This window comes from Hyalella azteca, unplaced genomic scaffold (genome assembly GCF_000764305.2).
Source record: "Hyalella azteca isolate HAZT.00-mixed unplaced genomic scaffold, Hazt_2.0.2 contig10282, whole genome shotgun sequence".
NCBI lineage: Eukaryota > Metazoa > Arthropoda > Malacostraca > Amphipoda > Hyalellidae > Hyalella > Hyalella azteca.
This window is the reverse complement of record NW_025940327.1, coordinates 31,665-46,227: the sequence shown is the minus strand read 5'-3', so window position 1 is coordinate 46,227 and position 14,563 is coordinate 31,665. Positions and strand designations below refer to the sequence as shown.

Below are 14,563 nucleotides of genomic sequence, written 5' to 3'. Positions count from 1 at the left end.
ATATGAATTATACGTCTCTCACAAGAGCCTCCTCATAATGTGTTTCGTTAAATTGTGAGTAGAGTGCGAGAATCAATACGAAGAAATACTTAGTTGTTGTAGTGGTTTCAATAATAATAAGTTAGGAGCTTGAAAAATCAATAAAGATTTTAGTCAAATTATAAAACGTATATAAAATAATAAGCAAGAGGGTTAAATTGACTGCATGTAAAGTTAAAAATAAATAAATAAACATATCAAGTATATAAATAAAATACTTAAAAAAACTTTTTAATAAACCACGTTTTTCTTGTGGACTAAAAGTAGAAAATAAATTATGGCTCGCCCCAAAAAACGTGTGTCGGGCAGATTTATGATTAAAGCGAAAAGCACACAACACACGAATTTTGGAAATTTGATGGTGAACGTACAGCCCGACCCGCGTTTTTTGGGGCGAGCCATAATTTATTTTCTACTTTTTAGTCCACAAGAAAAACGTGGTTTTTTAAAAAGTTTTTTTTAAGTATTTTATTTTATCATTTTTAGTCCGTTGCTGCACGGACTAAAAAGCATGACTTGACGTACGTATCGATGATACGCAGCGTCAGCGCCTGCTCGTCTATAACGTCAGTGCCCGCACGTCATACTATATATATATATACTATATATATATATACTTTACTCAATTAAGCTAATTTAGGTCTCTAATTGCTAGTTTTATGATTGTATCTGAAATTGTTAGGCGAAAATAGCCTGCATGCCGAATTTCAGATCTCTAGAACAATCAGAAATGGGTTAATTTTCGTTGTCAATGTTAACAACTAACAAACAAACAAACAAACAAACAAACGCGAAGCTAAACTAAGAAAAACGTTTTAAAAATCAGAATATCATTGCTGTTTTGTAGCATAGTTAAAAAAGTTCCAAAACGATGAAGTGTTACTTGAAGTTTATTCACTATACCAATATATAAATGTGCAATCTTTGTACCAGACTGATGAAGTTATATAAGCAAATCGTTAATTAATAGAAAGGAATAAAATATTAGTACCAATAAAGTACTAATATTTTACTTAGCGACGTAGCACAAGGAAAAGGAAATAAGATGAAGGCAGTTCAAATTTATTCCAAAAGTAGAGTTTGGCGCAAATATTAAGTAGAAATAACAGCACAGCCCACAGCTGCTCTTGTTATTTGCAATATTAAAAGCATGGAAATAATATTATTGATAAGAACTGAGTTATTTATAACGCTTGTCTTGAATAAACAATAAACAAAGCGATGACACGCATTGAAATAAGTGCGAATTTGTCCTAAGAAGCTATATATTTTAAATGGCTATCTAGCTGGCGGTAGGTGCACCCATACAAATTAATGGTTCATATTGCCCAACTATTGACACACTTAATCGCAGTAAAAGCAGAGAGAGAACGTATCACTGATACGCCCTTTGCGGGGCCAAACCGAGTCAGGATGACTCACATAAGGTCCAAAAGTACATCGTCATTGGGGCAAAGCCTCGCTCATTTATTTCAGTGTAGAGTTCGTGACACAATTACAGGTTATCACAAGATTGTTATCTGTAATCACGTTGTTATCTTAACGTATCTTGATAATTCTAGATATTCTTCTATAGGCAAGTTATAATTAGCGTTAATGTTCAACAATCATGCATGAAGTTGGCACATTAAAACGTACACAAAGTGAGGCAAGTTATAATTAGCGTTAATGTTCAACTATCATGCATGAGGTTGGCACATTCAAACGTACACGTAGTCGTTAAAATCAACAGCACTCAGAGGAACGAACGGGCCTTTGTCCAAGTAGCGATGCACTATTTAGCTTATGTGTGTCATCCTGACACAGTTCGGCCTGGCTAAAGGATGTATTGGAGCTAAGTGAGGACAATGAGTCACAAATTGGACCTTAGTATCCTTCCTTAATATTTGTTTGGGTGGTAGCAGTCCCAGGCCACGATGGTATCTTGGTATCCTTGGTACTTGTTTGGGACGTAGCAGTCCCAGGCCACGATGGTATCTTGGTATCCTTGGTATTTGTTTGGGACGTAGCAGTCCCAGGCCACGATGGTCTCTTGATACTTGTTTGGGACATAGCAGTCCCAGGCCACGATGGTATCTTGGTATCCTTAGCATTTGTTTGGGTGGTAGCAGTCCCAGGCCACGATGGTATCTTGGTATCCTTGGTATTGTTTGGGACGTAGCAGTCCCAGGCCACGATGGTATCTTGGTATTTGTTTGGGACATAGCAGTCCCAGGCCACGATGGTATCTTGGTACTTGTTTGGGACATAGCAGTCCCAGGCCACGATGGTATCTTGGTATTTGTTTGGGACATAGCAGTCCCAGGCCACGATGGATCGCCGCCTCTGATTATCGTTCATCCGCCCTCATTTGGGCCACCTGATGCACGATGCTGTTGCTTACTTCTCGCCGCTGGTAGTGTTGCAGGGGAGGTCGATCTGGGATTGTGCTCAGGAACACGTCTAGCTGTCTCTTGAAGGTCTCCAGGGTGAACTCCCCCTCTCTTAGATCCCTTAGACAATATGATCTATTCATTTGTCTCAGTGTACTGCCATTATTCGGGTAGAATCAATCACCGAAAAATCATCAAGCCCCCGTGAAAATTCAATAGAAGTTATATACTAAATATGAATATAAAAAACTGTGCTGTTAATAATCTATTTTAAACTAACTATAGATCGCTGAAGCTCTGCACTCATTTGCATAGCTTACGGTTTTGTAAGCCGATAAATTTATACAAAACTATAATGTGTAGATTTAATTCACACATAAACTTATATTATGCAGAAGGAATGGAAATGTTCTTTTTCTTAATTATTGTAATTTTGTTCTGATCGACAATGATCGAGAAAATGAATGAATATTAAATAACTAGTAATATAATTTAGGTATAATATTTATAATTTTTATTTTAGGTTTTAGTTTCAGTAGAAATATAAAACGAGAATCACCGCTTATAGTTTTATTCTCGATAATTTAATAATAATTTGAAATTAGCAGCGGCACGACTCACTTTTGACCTCGCGGAAAAATAAGTGGGCTAACGTGTCTCACTTTTTTTCTAATACTTTCTTCACATAAACTAACGAGTCTCCAACACGGCTAATAACTGAACTCAATAATTAAAAATATGGCGCTTTATTAGGAAAACACATTCAAGAAAAAAGTTTTAACAGCAAAATTAATTAATTAAAAAATATTACATGCCACGCGCGTTGTACATTTGCAAGCCTACCTATCAATACAGCTAAAACTTTAATAATTATATTTTTTAATTTCAAAATTGGAATTTCTTTAATTTAATAATTGAATTCAATAAATAAATTTGAAGATAAATGCTATTTTTGCCGCAACTGGAAATACGCAGATGAACAGTAGAATATTTTATTACTTCATTGTTATAATAATCACTTAAATGTTATTAAAATCACTTTTGAAGCAAGCATCAATGCCTAGTTAAACTAATTAAAAAAAATAGTGCGCGAGATGTTCACTAAGTGACAATGCAAGCTAAATTGATAAGGATAAACACAGTGTTGATTAAATTCCTGAACACAATGAATTTGATTCATTATCAAGATTATATAATGAATAGACATAATGTCTATGTATAAGGTATAGACGGCAGTAGCGCGGTGCGTTTATAAGCTGTAGAATTGCTAAGTATACACACTCATAGCAATGAATGGGATAAACTCTCGTTCATTTGTCTGCGTGTAGAATCAAATAGCGTGCATTGATCTTATGAACTTATCATTAATTCCTTTACTGTCATTATGGCTTCGCTTCTTCGTAGTTGACAATGATGCTTAATTTTCGATCGAATAGTTTCATTTATAATTAAACTGAGCGATCGTTTGTATTCTGGCAACACTTTTTTTAAATTTAATTTGAAAGATGTCCATTTAGATCGGAAATTTCTAACAGTAAAATCCAACCTAAACCTCAACCCTAAAATCTCACCCAACCCCTCAATATGAATAGCCAAACAATAGAATCCGTTTACATTTAAACGGGAAAAATTTTTAGTAAAGTTCGCTTGTTTTTTCAAATAAAAGGGAATTTGTCGCTTTTCACTTTTTATTTCATGATACTCGTCAGTGATCAACATCCAATCATCAGTCGTGTATGAAGTGTGTAGGTCGTGAGTGAAGTAACAATGACACCACTGACGCAGTCACCACTGATGCAGTGATTGATGCAAGTATTATTCTCAGTGCCACAGGTGCAGATAATGACCACACAGAAATACAGAGCTCATACATAAGCTTTATTTAGGACATACAAACAAAACAGTAACTACACACATACACTCGCACAACACAATGTTGTGCGGCAACAAATAAATATACAGAACACACATGAAATAGCTCATTGTAGGAGATCGTGTATGAAATGTATGAATGAAATAAATTGTATTACATATACGCCTTTCATACTCGTCATACATAATGCGTGCAGCAAGGCATGATATGACATGATGATTGGTGAACCACCGTGCGCGTGAACCGCCATGGGGACGTCTGTCGGAGACCACCACAGCCGTGCTTCGAATGAACGATCATGGTCCCTTCCCTCAAGAACGTAGCCTACAACACTTCTTGACTAACATTATCAGCCGCAAGCCACCAAACAGATCACATCCATTAAATTAGATCAATCAGCCCACAGGAAAATAGCCTGGCGTAGAATGGCCCAGCGTCGTCTGGAAATACGCGAAAAAATTTTACACCACCCGGACGGAGCGCGCCGGAGTCGTCCGTATCTGTCCCGTGTGTCGAATCAGCCCACGGTCAAACGGCCACGCGTCGTACGACGATAAATTTTGGAAAGAACTATGCTATCTGAAACCCAACCCCCAGATGCTGTGAGCTAAAAGTTACGTAATTTAGCGAAGCTGCGGAAGTCGCTCGTTGAAGGATGATAGATTTTGGAACAGAACTATGCTATCTGAAACCTAACTCCAGATGCTGTGAGCTAAAAGTTACGTAATTTAGCGAAACTGCGGAAGTTGCTCGTGGAAGGACGACAGATTTTGGAACAGAACTACGCTTTCTGAAACCTTGCCCCAGATGCTGTGAGCTAAAAGTAACGTTATTTAACAAAGCTGTGGAAGTCGCTCGTCGAAGGACGATAGATTTAGGAACAGAACTATGCTATCTGAAACTTAACCCCAGATGCTGTGAGCTAAAAGTGAGGGTCTGGTGGTGCACGGCAGGACGCACGCAGTTCCACTGGCGAGCTGGGCTGGTTGGTCGCAGTCCGTTGTCCGCAAGTTACAGTTCGAGCTAAAGTCAGGGTATGAAGTGATGATTCGATGCAACGTTCAGTGGAGGACAACCATTACTCTCTGGGCTATTCGCTTCAGAATATGTTGGCGTAAAGCTTTTAATATTTAGAGCAAAATGATGTCACGGGCTGGTTACCGACGGATGGCTTAATCCGCGGCTGATTGGTGGTCATCCGGAAATATGCTAGGCTTTCCTTTCAGGGCTGATTGGTGCATGGCTGCGTACCCCCGCCATGCATGTGAACTACCGTGCGTGTGAATCGTCATACGCGCGAACCACCGTGCGTGTGAACCGTCGTACACGTAAATCGTTCTACTCATCACGAATGTTGCGTGAACCAAGCTACGTGCACCAAGTTTGTCATTCATGACGCATTCAAAGTTGCACGCAGCGAATTCATACACTGGCATTCATGAGCACACATTCACTAATATACACGGACGTAATAATTGGCATGAATACATTCAATGAGATGAATGTATGTATGTAGGCTATAAAAACAGCGCACTAACAATGAACGCAAAAATTTTGATTACAAATTTGGGAAAGAAAGGAAACACAAAAAAGGGTAAACCAAATGTTCGAAAACGATGATTGAAAAACTGGCAGCGACGTTTGTTCATTTCAAGTCTAAATTATGCCCAATTGAATTAAACATAGATACAAATTCTAAAATTAAAACAAGTTCTAAGTATAAAGTAATTCTTGACTAATTCAATATTTCAAATTTCCTAAAACTCAAATTGGAATAAAATGCAGTTCAATTTTTATTGAACCGCTGGTCTTCTATTCTAATAAAATTGCAGAAAACCAAATAATATACAAATGAAATGTATTTATATCATAATAATGAAATAGACCATAAAATTTTGGAGGTTTTTATACAACGTAAAAGACATTTCTTTATTGACACATCTTGCCTTTAAAAGTCGTGTCTCTTTATATAAGTAATTAACGATAATTAACAGAATATGTCTCGTAAATTACAAATTATTTTTTATTTAAAATAAACTTCATGCCATTTCTCCTTAATATTAAAACAATTACAGAATATTAAAAAACGCAATTTCGAATTTCCCACAAAATATTTTCTAATTTGCCCAAGCTTTAATTTAAGAAATTATTCATAAAAATAGCGCACATATTTATCCATTCAATACATTAAGCAGCGCGTGCAATATGCGTTTAAATTATTATAAAACCTAACGATATTAAATTAATTATTAAGACCCCGTGGCCACCTCTAGACCCAGCACGAATAATATGAGACCATTCGTCTTTACTAAGGCGATCCTAGACCCTAATTTATCTCGGGCGTAGACACTACATCACGAGTCTAGACCAACATAGACCCCGACACTCGGGCCTAGACCCTACATTACGAGTCTAGACCAGCATAGACTCCGACACTCGGGCCTAGACCCTACATTACGAGTCTAGACCAGCATAGACCCCCGACACTCGGGCCTAGACCCTACATTACGAGTCTAGGCCAGCATACCCCGACACTCGGGCCTAGACCCTACATTACGAGTCTAGACCAGCATAGACCCCGACACTCGGGCCTAGACCCTACATTACGAGTCTAGACCAGATAGACCCTACACGGCCTCGTCTATCTTCTCCAGACCCCCTCCTGTCCTATCCTTCTTGGGGCCGATGTCTATAGTGATCCCCTCGCCCTCCCCCCTTGTCCCCTCCTCCCCACCCTCCTGTTGCCCCTCACTCCTGTTGTCCGAGAGCGTCTCTCCTAGCAGCTCCTCGTTGGTCTTGTACAGCACCTGTTGAACAGGCACAAAACTTCAATAAACTTGTCATAATAATCGTTTGAACAGGCATAAATGTCAGCAAACATTTCATAATAATTGTTTAAATAGGCACAAAACTTCAATAAACTTGTCATAATAATCATTTAAACAGGCACAAATGTCAGCAAACATCTCATAATAATTGTTTAAATAGGCACAAACGATCTCATAATAGTCGTTCAAACATGCACAAAAGTCAGCAAACATCTCACAATAATTATTTAAACTAGCACAAATGTGAGGTAACATGTCATTGGAAACGATATAACAGGCACAATCAAAGACAGACGTTAAAAATAAGAATAATCGCAGAAACGACTGAAACAGCAAGAAAAACCGTCAAAAATCGTTTACTATGTATCACAGCTCCAGCTAAAGACGTTACCGTGCCAACACGATTAATAAATCTGTAGACAACTGGTTAACCTGTTGTCTACTAACGTTAACTCTCGCTACCAAGCATTTAGACGGGAATAACATAGAATACGGTTAATGTACACGTGAGTAATGGTTTAAAAATCAGTTTCCATTGTAGGGTTAGGTCAGTATATACACGGGTTGGTGGCAGGCGGAGAATCGGTGTGGGGTTAGGTCACATAACTCACTAGTTGGTAGTGAGCGCAGCATAATAGCGATGCCAGAGGTACGAGGCAGGTATGACTCACTGGTTGAGGTGAGAAGAGCAAAGCCGCGATGCCAGAGGTACGAGGCAGGTAAGACTCACTGGTTGGTGGTGCGCAGAACAAAGCCGCGATGCCAGAGGTACGAGGCAGGTATGACTCACTGGTTGGTGGTGGACAGAGCATAACCGTTATGCCAGAGGTACGAGGCAGGTTGAAGCACTGGTTGGTGGTGAGGGAAGCATAAACGCGATGCCAGAGGTACGAGGCAGGTAAGACTCACTGGTTGGTGGTGGGCGAAGCCTAACCGCAATGCCAGAGGTACGAGGCAGGTAAGACTCACTGGCTGGTGGTGGGCGAAGCCTAACCGCGATGCCAGAGGTACGAGGCAGGTAAGACTCACTGGCTGGTGGTGGACGAAGCATAACCGCGATGCCAGAGGTACGTGGCAGATATGACTCACTGGTTGGTGGTGGGCAGAACAAAGCCGCGATGCCAGAGGTACGAGGCAGTGTAAGGCTGCGCAGACGAACAGCAACACGCCGGCGCAGTAAAAGCTTACGTCGTAGCTCTTAGTGGCGTCGTAGATGCCTCCTGTTGTACGTGTTATACGAGTAGGTTAGTGCACATATAGTGGTGGTAGATAGGCACATAACAGTAGATAGTTAAACTTATCTCAGATGGAGGACGCGTGTGTTAAGTTTTGATTCTTGAAAACTACATGAAATTGATCAAGAGAATTAATGACTCAGGGTCGAGTAATATTTCGCTAATTCGGGAATAGAAAATTCAATACAACTACGAGCATCACTAGAGAAACTAAAAATAGTTTGAATAGCCATAAAAAATTATGAATGAATAACTACTACACAATTTAAAAACTTCAAGTAACGGAGTAACCAAACATGATTTTTGAAGTTAAGTATCAGAGCTTTGTGACAATCATTTAGAAAACAATAATGATAGGATGATTTCTTTACTCAATGCCGTTCGTAAGTGAATGTTAAGAATGTCGTTAACTTCGTTAAAATTAGGTGAAAATAACAACACAGTTGATTTCAATTTCAACAAAAATGTTCAATAAATGGTTGACCATTTTCTGTTTCTAGTATACTTATTTTTCGTGTAAAAGTAAAGACTTATGAAAGTGATACGAGTCAACTGGGTGAATGATGAGGAATATTGTATAATGCAATTTATGTCGAAGAAATGAATGAAGTCGATGTTTGATGAGCGAGATATGAAGAAGAAATGCGACGGTGAATGAGGAAAATAATTCAATGGCACGAGGGACCTGATTCAATTTATGCAGGGGAACAATTTTTTAATGCGGTAGCATTAAAAAATTAAAAGCATTTAATGCATTAAATGCTTTAAAAAGTGTTTATTTTATGGACGGAAAACGACAATAATAGGTGAAGTCTTGAAAGCTCATGCATCGGAGTGTTTTCATGTACAAATTCATTTACATGGGATGCAGTTAATGTAGGTTTGAATGCACAACTTCACGTGTTCTTTTTTAATTGTTGAGGATGAACGTGCAAAGCCTAATAAGCCGTGTTATGCTTATCAAGTAACATATAGTCGTATTTATTTGCAGCGTGTCATGGAATATTTTAATGATTAACAATTGTACAGTTTACAATTTTAATGAACAAGGGTTCAGGTGGTGCTTTATATAGACTGGTGATGATGCATTTAGATACACTCAAGGTAATTTAAATGTTGGAACATCGAAATTCTTTTACTACTGGAAATTTATAGTGATTTTGAGAATTAATAGATATATTTATTAATTCTCAAAATTAATAGATATATCTATTAATTCTCAAACTCACTCTAAATTTCCAGTAGTAAGAGAATTTCGATAGCAAACCCCACTTCAACACATCGCCATGATCGAACAATGAACTAAGCAAATTTCACCTTTGATTCGGAAATTGTTGCCTTCCAAAAAATGCCGTGACTGACGCAATCAAATTATCTCTGCTCGAATTATGTCAAACTTAAAAAAATATAACTCAGTACTCACTGCAGTGAGTGACAGAGAGCACATTTTCTCGTCGACGAAAACGTGAAGTCACGGACGGACAGACAGACAGACAGACGGACATGGCGAGCACAATAGTGCATTTTTTCCATAAATGAGAAATGCGCTAAAAAGAGTTTGAAATAATATTTCTGATATTAGTTACAAATGTGATGTGGACGCGTGTGATGTGGTCAGTGCAAAGTAGACACGAATGATAACAATCATAGGCATTAAAAATGACAATGTAACATGCGTCAAACTGTGCTTTATTACTGAAATTGAAAAATTAAATTTTGAAAACGTAATTAGCGCGATTGTTATCGTTTGTAATTATCATCGCTGCGAATCTGATTGGCCCACAAACTTTGAAGAAAATCAAATATTGTTATTACAAGAACTGACATCGTCGGGTTCTTGTTCTGATCGTCTGAAGCGAAATTATTGGTTTGTACTCGTACATAAGGTGAATAATTTCCATAGGTTTCATTAATGACCGAAATAATGTGGTATGGAATTTTAACGAACTGTTGCACAGCAGAAACCATCAGTTCAGAAAGGATACTCCAAGCAAATTATCGCTCTCAGTTTCATGAAACTAGCGACAATAAGCGACCTTTGAGCAATACAATGGAGACCTTCCACCACATTATTGTAATGGAGAATTAAAAATAATCAGAAGATAACAACAACAAATTTCCTGCAGGACAAGTTCGTGAAAAAAATGTCGACGACAATCAATAGATTATCTATAGAATAAAACCAACACGACGAGCTTTATTTGAACGCTCAATATGAACATAAACAACTTAAGATCAACAGCACATATTCCTGACATTTATTTTCAAGTTAAACAGCATTTTGATGCACAAAATTTCCTCTAAATAAATCAACTTCACAAACTCGAGAAAATGACCGAATTATTACTTAGCACAAGTCAATACATTTGGCTCTACTTATGACAAAATCCGCTTATAAGGTATATGCGCATACAAGGAATGTCCGCTTATAAGAAACGTCCGCTTAATAAGGAGTAACCGCTTACGAGGAATAACCGTTTACAAGAAAATAACAGTTCCCAAATCCGAGAAAAAAAATCAAGCTTTCAGTTACGACTAACCGTCACTTATAAAGCAAAAAATCTCAAATCACAGTTGTCGGTCTCAACAGATCAAACCTTTTATAATCAAACTCGCGAATATTTATAACTACATTTGGTGATAATAATAACATTTGTTCACTAAATTTAGGTGTGTATTCTACCCTTTACGCAAGTTAAAACAAGTTCTCCTACTCCGAATTAAAAGATAAATAATTTATTGTTCGCACGAATAAGAAACGCACCAATAATGGTAGCACGAGTACCACGAAATTACCTGTTATAATTTGGAGCAGGAGTCTGGGTCGATTGAAGCCACAGAGCAGGTTTAGAGCAGGATCAGGCATGTGTGCCGGATGCCAGCACGTTTGCAAGAGAATTTACACCTCCAGCCCCGATTTTCAGCATAAATTTCGTTTATTGTGGACATGCCTGCCTCAAATCTGCTTCTAGCCTGCACTGCTTAACGCCGGCCTGGCTCAAACACCGTTTCAAATTTCAACTGTGTAGGACATCAACAACACCACGTACCATGAAGATACCATTACGTTCTAGCCAGAGGAGGACCTACCACGCTGGCGGACCATTGAAGAGCCACGTACCAATAGAGGCACCACCAGTACCACGTACCAATAGAGGCACCACCAGTACTACGTACCAGTAGAGGCACCACCAGTACCACGTACCAGCCAGAGGAGGGCCTACCACGCTGGCAGAGCCCCTGAAGAGGATGAGGAGGCCAAAGGCGGTGGTGAGCTGCTCCAGACCCAGCAGCTCCACGAGAATAATGGACGTCAGGGACACGTACCCCGCTGTAACAAGTACCCCGGGGGGGTGGGGGGTTACTGGGGGTGCTGGGTACCTTGAAGGAGGCTTGAAGAACATGCAGCAACCACTAGATGGGGTAGGGATTTAGGGGCAAGTTGGGGGGTTTAAAATCCTTATGACATACAAAATATAACTTAGTACTCACTGCAGTGAGTTACAGAGAGTGCATTTTATCGTCCGTCCGTCCGTGAAGTCACGGACAGACAAACGGACAGACGGACGGACATGGCGAGCACAATAGCGCATATTTTCCATAAATGAGAAAATGCGCTAAAAAGAACAATATTGGCCACGCCTGCTCTTGATGCCGGGATTTTAGTGGCGTAAATAACAGGGCCAGTATAACTCACTTTTCACCCCCGCCAAACTTGACACAAAATACGTTGAATTCAACGATGCTGCACAGATAAATTGATAACGTGAAGCACATGCATTTAATGTAAAGATTTTTATCGTTCATACAGGAAATTATTAATAAGGAGTAAAATTTACATAGTATACAATTTACTTTGCATATAGTTAATAATGCACATAATTATTATAGCAGTCAGTGTTACACAGATCAGTGTTGGATGATATGCGGGGTTCTTGCCAACGCAAAAAAGCTAGGGTAACTCAACCATTAATTAGTAATGATCACTATATATACTGATATTATCATTTATGTAAAACTGGGTTAACTCAACCATTAATAATTAATAATAAAATTTACTGTATATATACTGATATACATATACATTTAAATAAAGCTGTAGTAACTCAAGCATTATATAGTAATGATCACTGTACATACACTGGCATCAGTATACATACAGGCAATGAATTGTTAGAGTTCGTTGCGGCATTGGTGGAGCTTTAGAATAGCTTTATCGAATTACAAGAAATTGGTAAATCAAGTTTACGAACAATTAATGACGTTGAATTTGGGAATGAATATCATGCTTGGTTAATTTTCTTACGCATATTAAACATTATTTCTATAGTTAAAAAATAAATAAATTTATTTTCAATAATATAAATCCAAATAGGTACTCTTGTCAAAGTTTGCAAAGTTTTACAATAATTTCAATATTTTCAAATTTATTCTTGGCATTTTTCAAATCATTCATAGAATACACTGCAAATAATCATGAAATTATTCGAATTCCCGAACTTCTTGGCACCCAATATCTACCATAAGAGAACATGCGCTTAAAAATATTTTATGTAAAAAATCAATGTTTCAACATTTTAGTTCAAATGACATATCATATTTACATCATCAATGGCATTATTCGTTGAAAGTCTAATGGACGTTAAAATCACGAGTAAGTTATGAAACATCGTTAAGGAACACCGTTGAAATAGCATTAATATACACAAAAATATTATTATTAGTATATAATATTTTAAAAATCATAACATACAAATAACTTAAATTAGTTAGTTAGTTCATTAATGTAAAAAGGAAATTTAGCTTAGCCATTAATAATAATGGGTTACGGGCATTAAAATCGAATTGCAAATAAATTTAAAATTTATTTTAAAGTATACTTGAATTTACAATAGTAAATGGCCTGCAGGTCTCCGATCGGCAAGCGCTCTTCTCGCAACGCGACACTCATATAGATGAAGGTGCCATATTGTCCATATCATTGGCATCCGTCCATCTCAAAAGATGATGGTTTCGCCACGTCTGTCACCGCACACCTCGCTGTCGGCAGCGTCTTGAGTGGCTCGCCAGGCCGGTTCAGGCATGGTAGTCCCGACCGCAGTTGGCGCAGATGAAGTCCGATGGTGAGACGCTGTTCTGTGTCTGCTGTCTAGCTTTGCGCAGACGGCGCTTGTTTTAAAGCTTGCGACTGTGTTGCTATTCACCCCTCTAAACTCCATCCCGAAAAGCCCGTTGCCAGCCGCATCGGTTGTCTGCAAGCCACTCTCAGGTTTGGTGGTCGGATATTTTTCTATTCTGAGGCTGCGCTTGCAGATATCTTTAAGATAGCATTGACGACGGTAAATCTATCCTAGACAAAAGGGTTAACAGACTCCGCAAGAGACGAAACAATTCCAGTTTTCATGTTTCTATTAAACCACAATGCCGGACGGCCGGTTGGGCGCGCGCCTGTGGATATATATATATTTCCCCGTAGAGAAGATCCTTGGGAATGCGATCATTCCGCATGTGATGCACGTGACCGAGCCACATGACACGGCGCCGGCACAGGAGGAGATGCATGCTCATTGTGCCGGCTTGTTCCAAAACAGTTGTGCTTGTGACCCTGTCCTCCCATGTGATGTTAAGGATGCGGCGGAGGCAGCGAAGGTGGAAGCACTCCAGGCTGCGCTCCTGTTAGCGTACGTGGTCCAGGTTTCGCTGCCGTACAAAAGGGTACCATAAAAGATGCACGCTTGGTACACTTTAAGCTTAGTGTGAAGCGTCACCCGCTTGTTTGACAAGACCTTTTCGTTCAGTCTGGCCATCACACCTGCCGCTTTGCCAATCCTCTGGTCAATCTCACTATCGAGGTACAAGTTGTCGATGAACGCAATGTACAAAGGCCTCCGTTGCTCCCGACATTTCTCCTGCAGCTGGCGTAAGGAGATAATCATGTCTGCTGTGAACCTCTGGGCCTTGAAACCACACTGTGATGCCGGGTAAACTCGATCAGCGGTCGGAGGCTTGACCTTGTCTATATTGTAACACATTTTCTTACCCACAGCACAGACAGAGTGCAGGTAACATTGACGCACGCTTTTGACTGGCCAAACCGAGTTGGGATGACCCACACAATGGCATCGAAATTTGGTCAAAGTATCGTAGAGTTCTCCGAGTGCTGTGTTGAAATTTGTTGACTATAAACTTTTACCCGAAGAGCTCTCATGACGGTTA

The 14,563-nt window shown here is 39.1% G+C and overlaps 1 protein-coding gene across 1 annotated transcript in view; it reads right to left on the bottom strand.

Annotated features, from left to right (window-relative positions):
- Positions 1 to 6,805: 6,805 nt before the first annotated feature.
- LOC108664398 overlaps positions 6,806 to 14,563 on the bottom strand; it is a 28,566-nt gene continuing 20,808 nt past the window's right edge. Inside the window, 3 exon segments of the mRNA XM_047882354.1 lie at positions 6,806 to 7,091; positions 8,202 to 8,332; positions 11,553 to 11,678. Coding sequence (XP_047738310.1) covers positions 6,912 to 7,091; positions 8,202 to 8,332; positions 11,553 to 11,678 — 437 coding nt within the window. The 3' untranslated portion in view covers positions 6,806 to 6,911.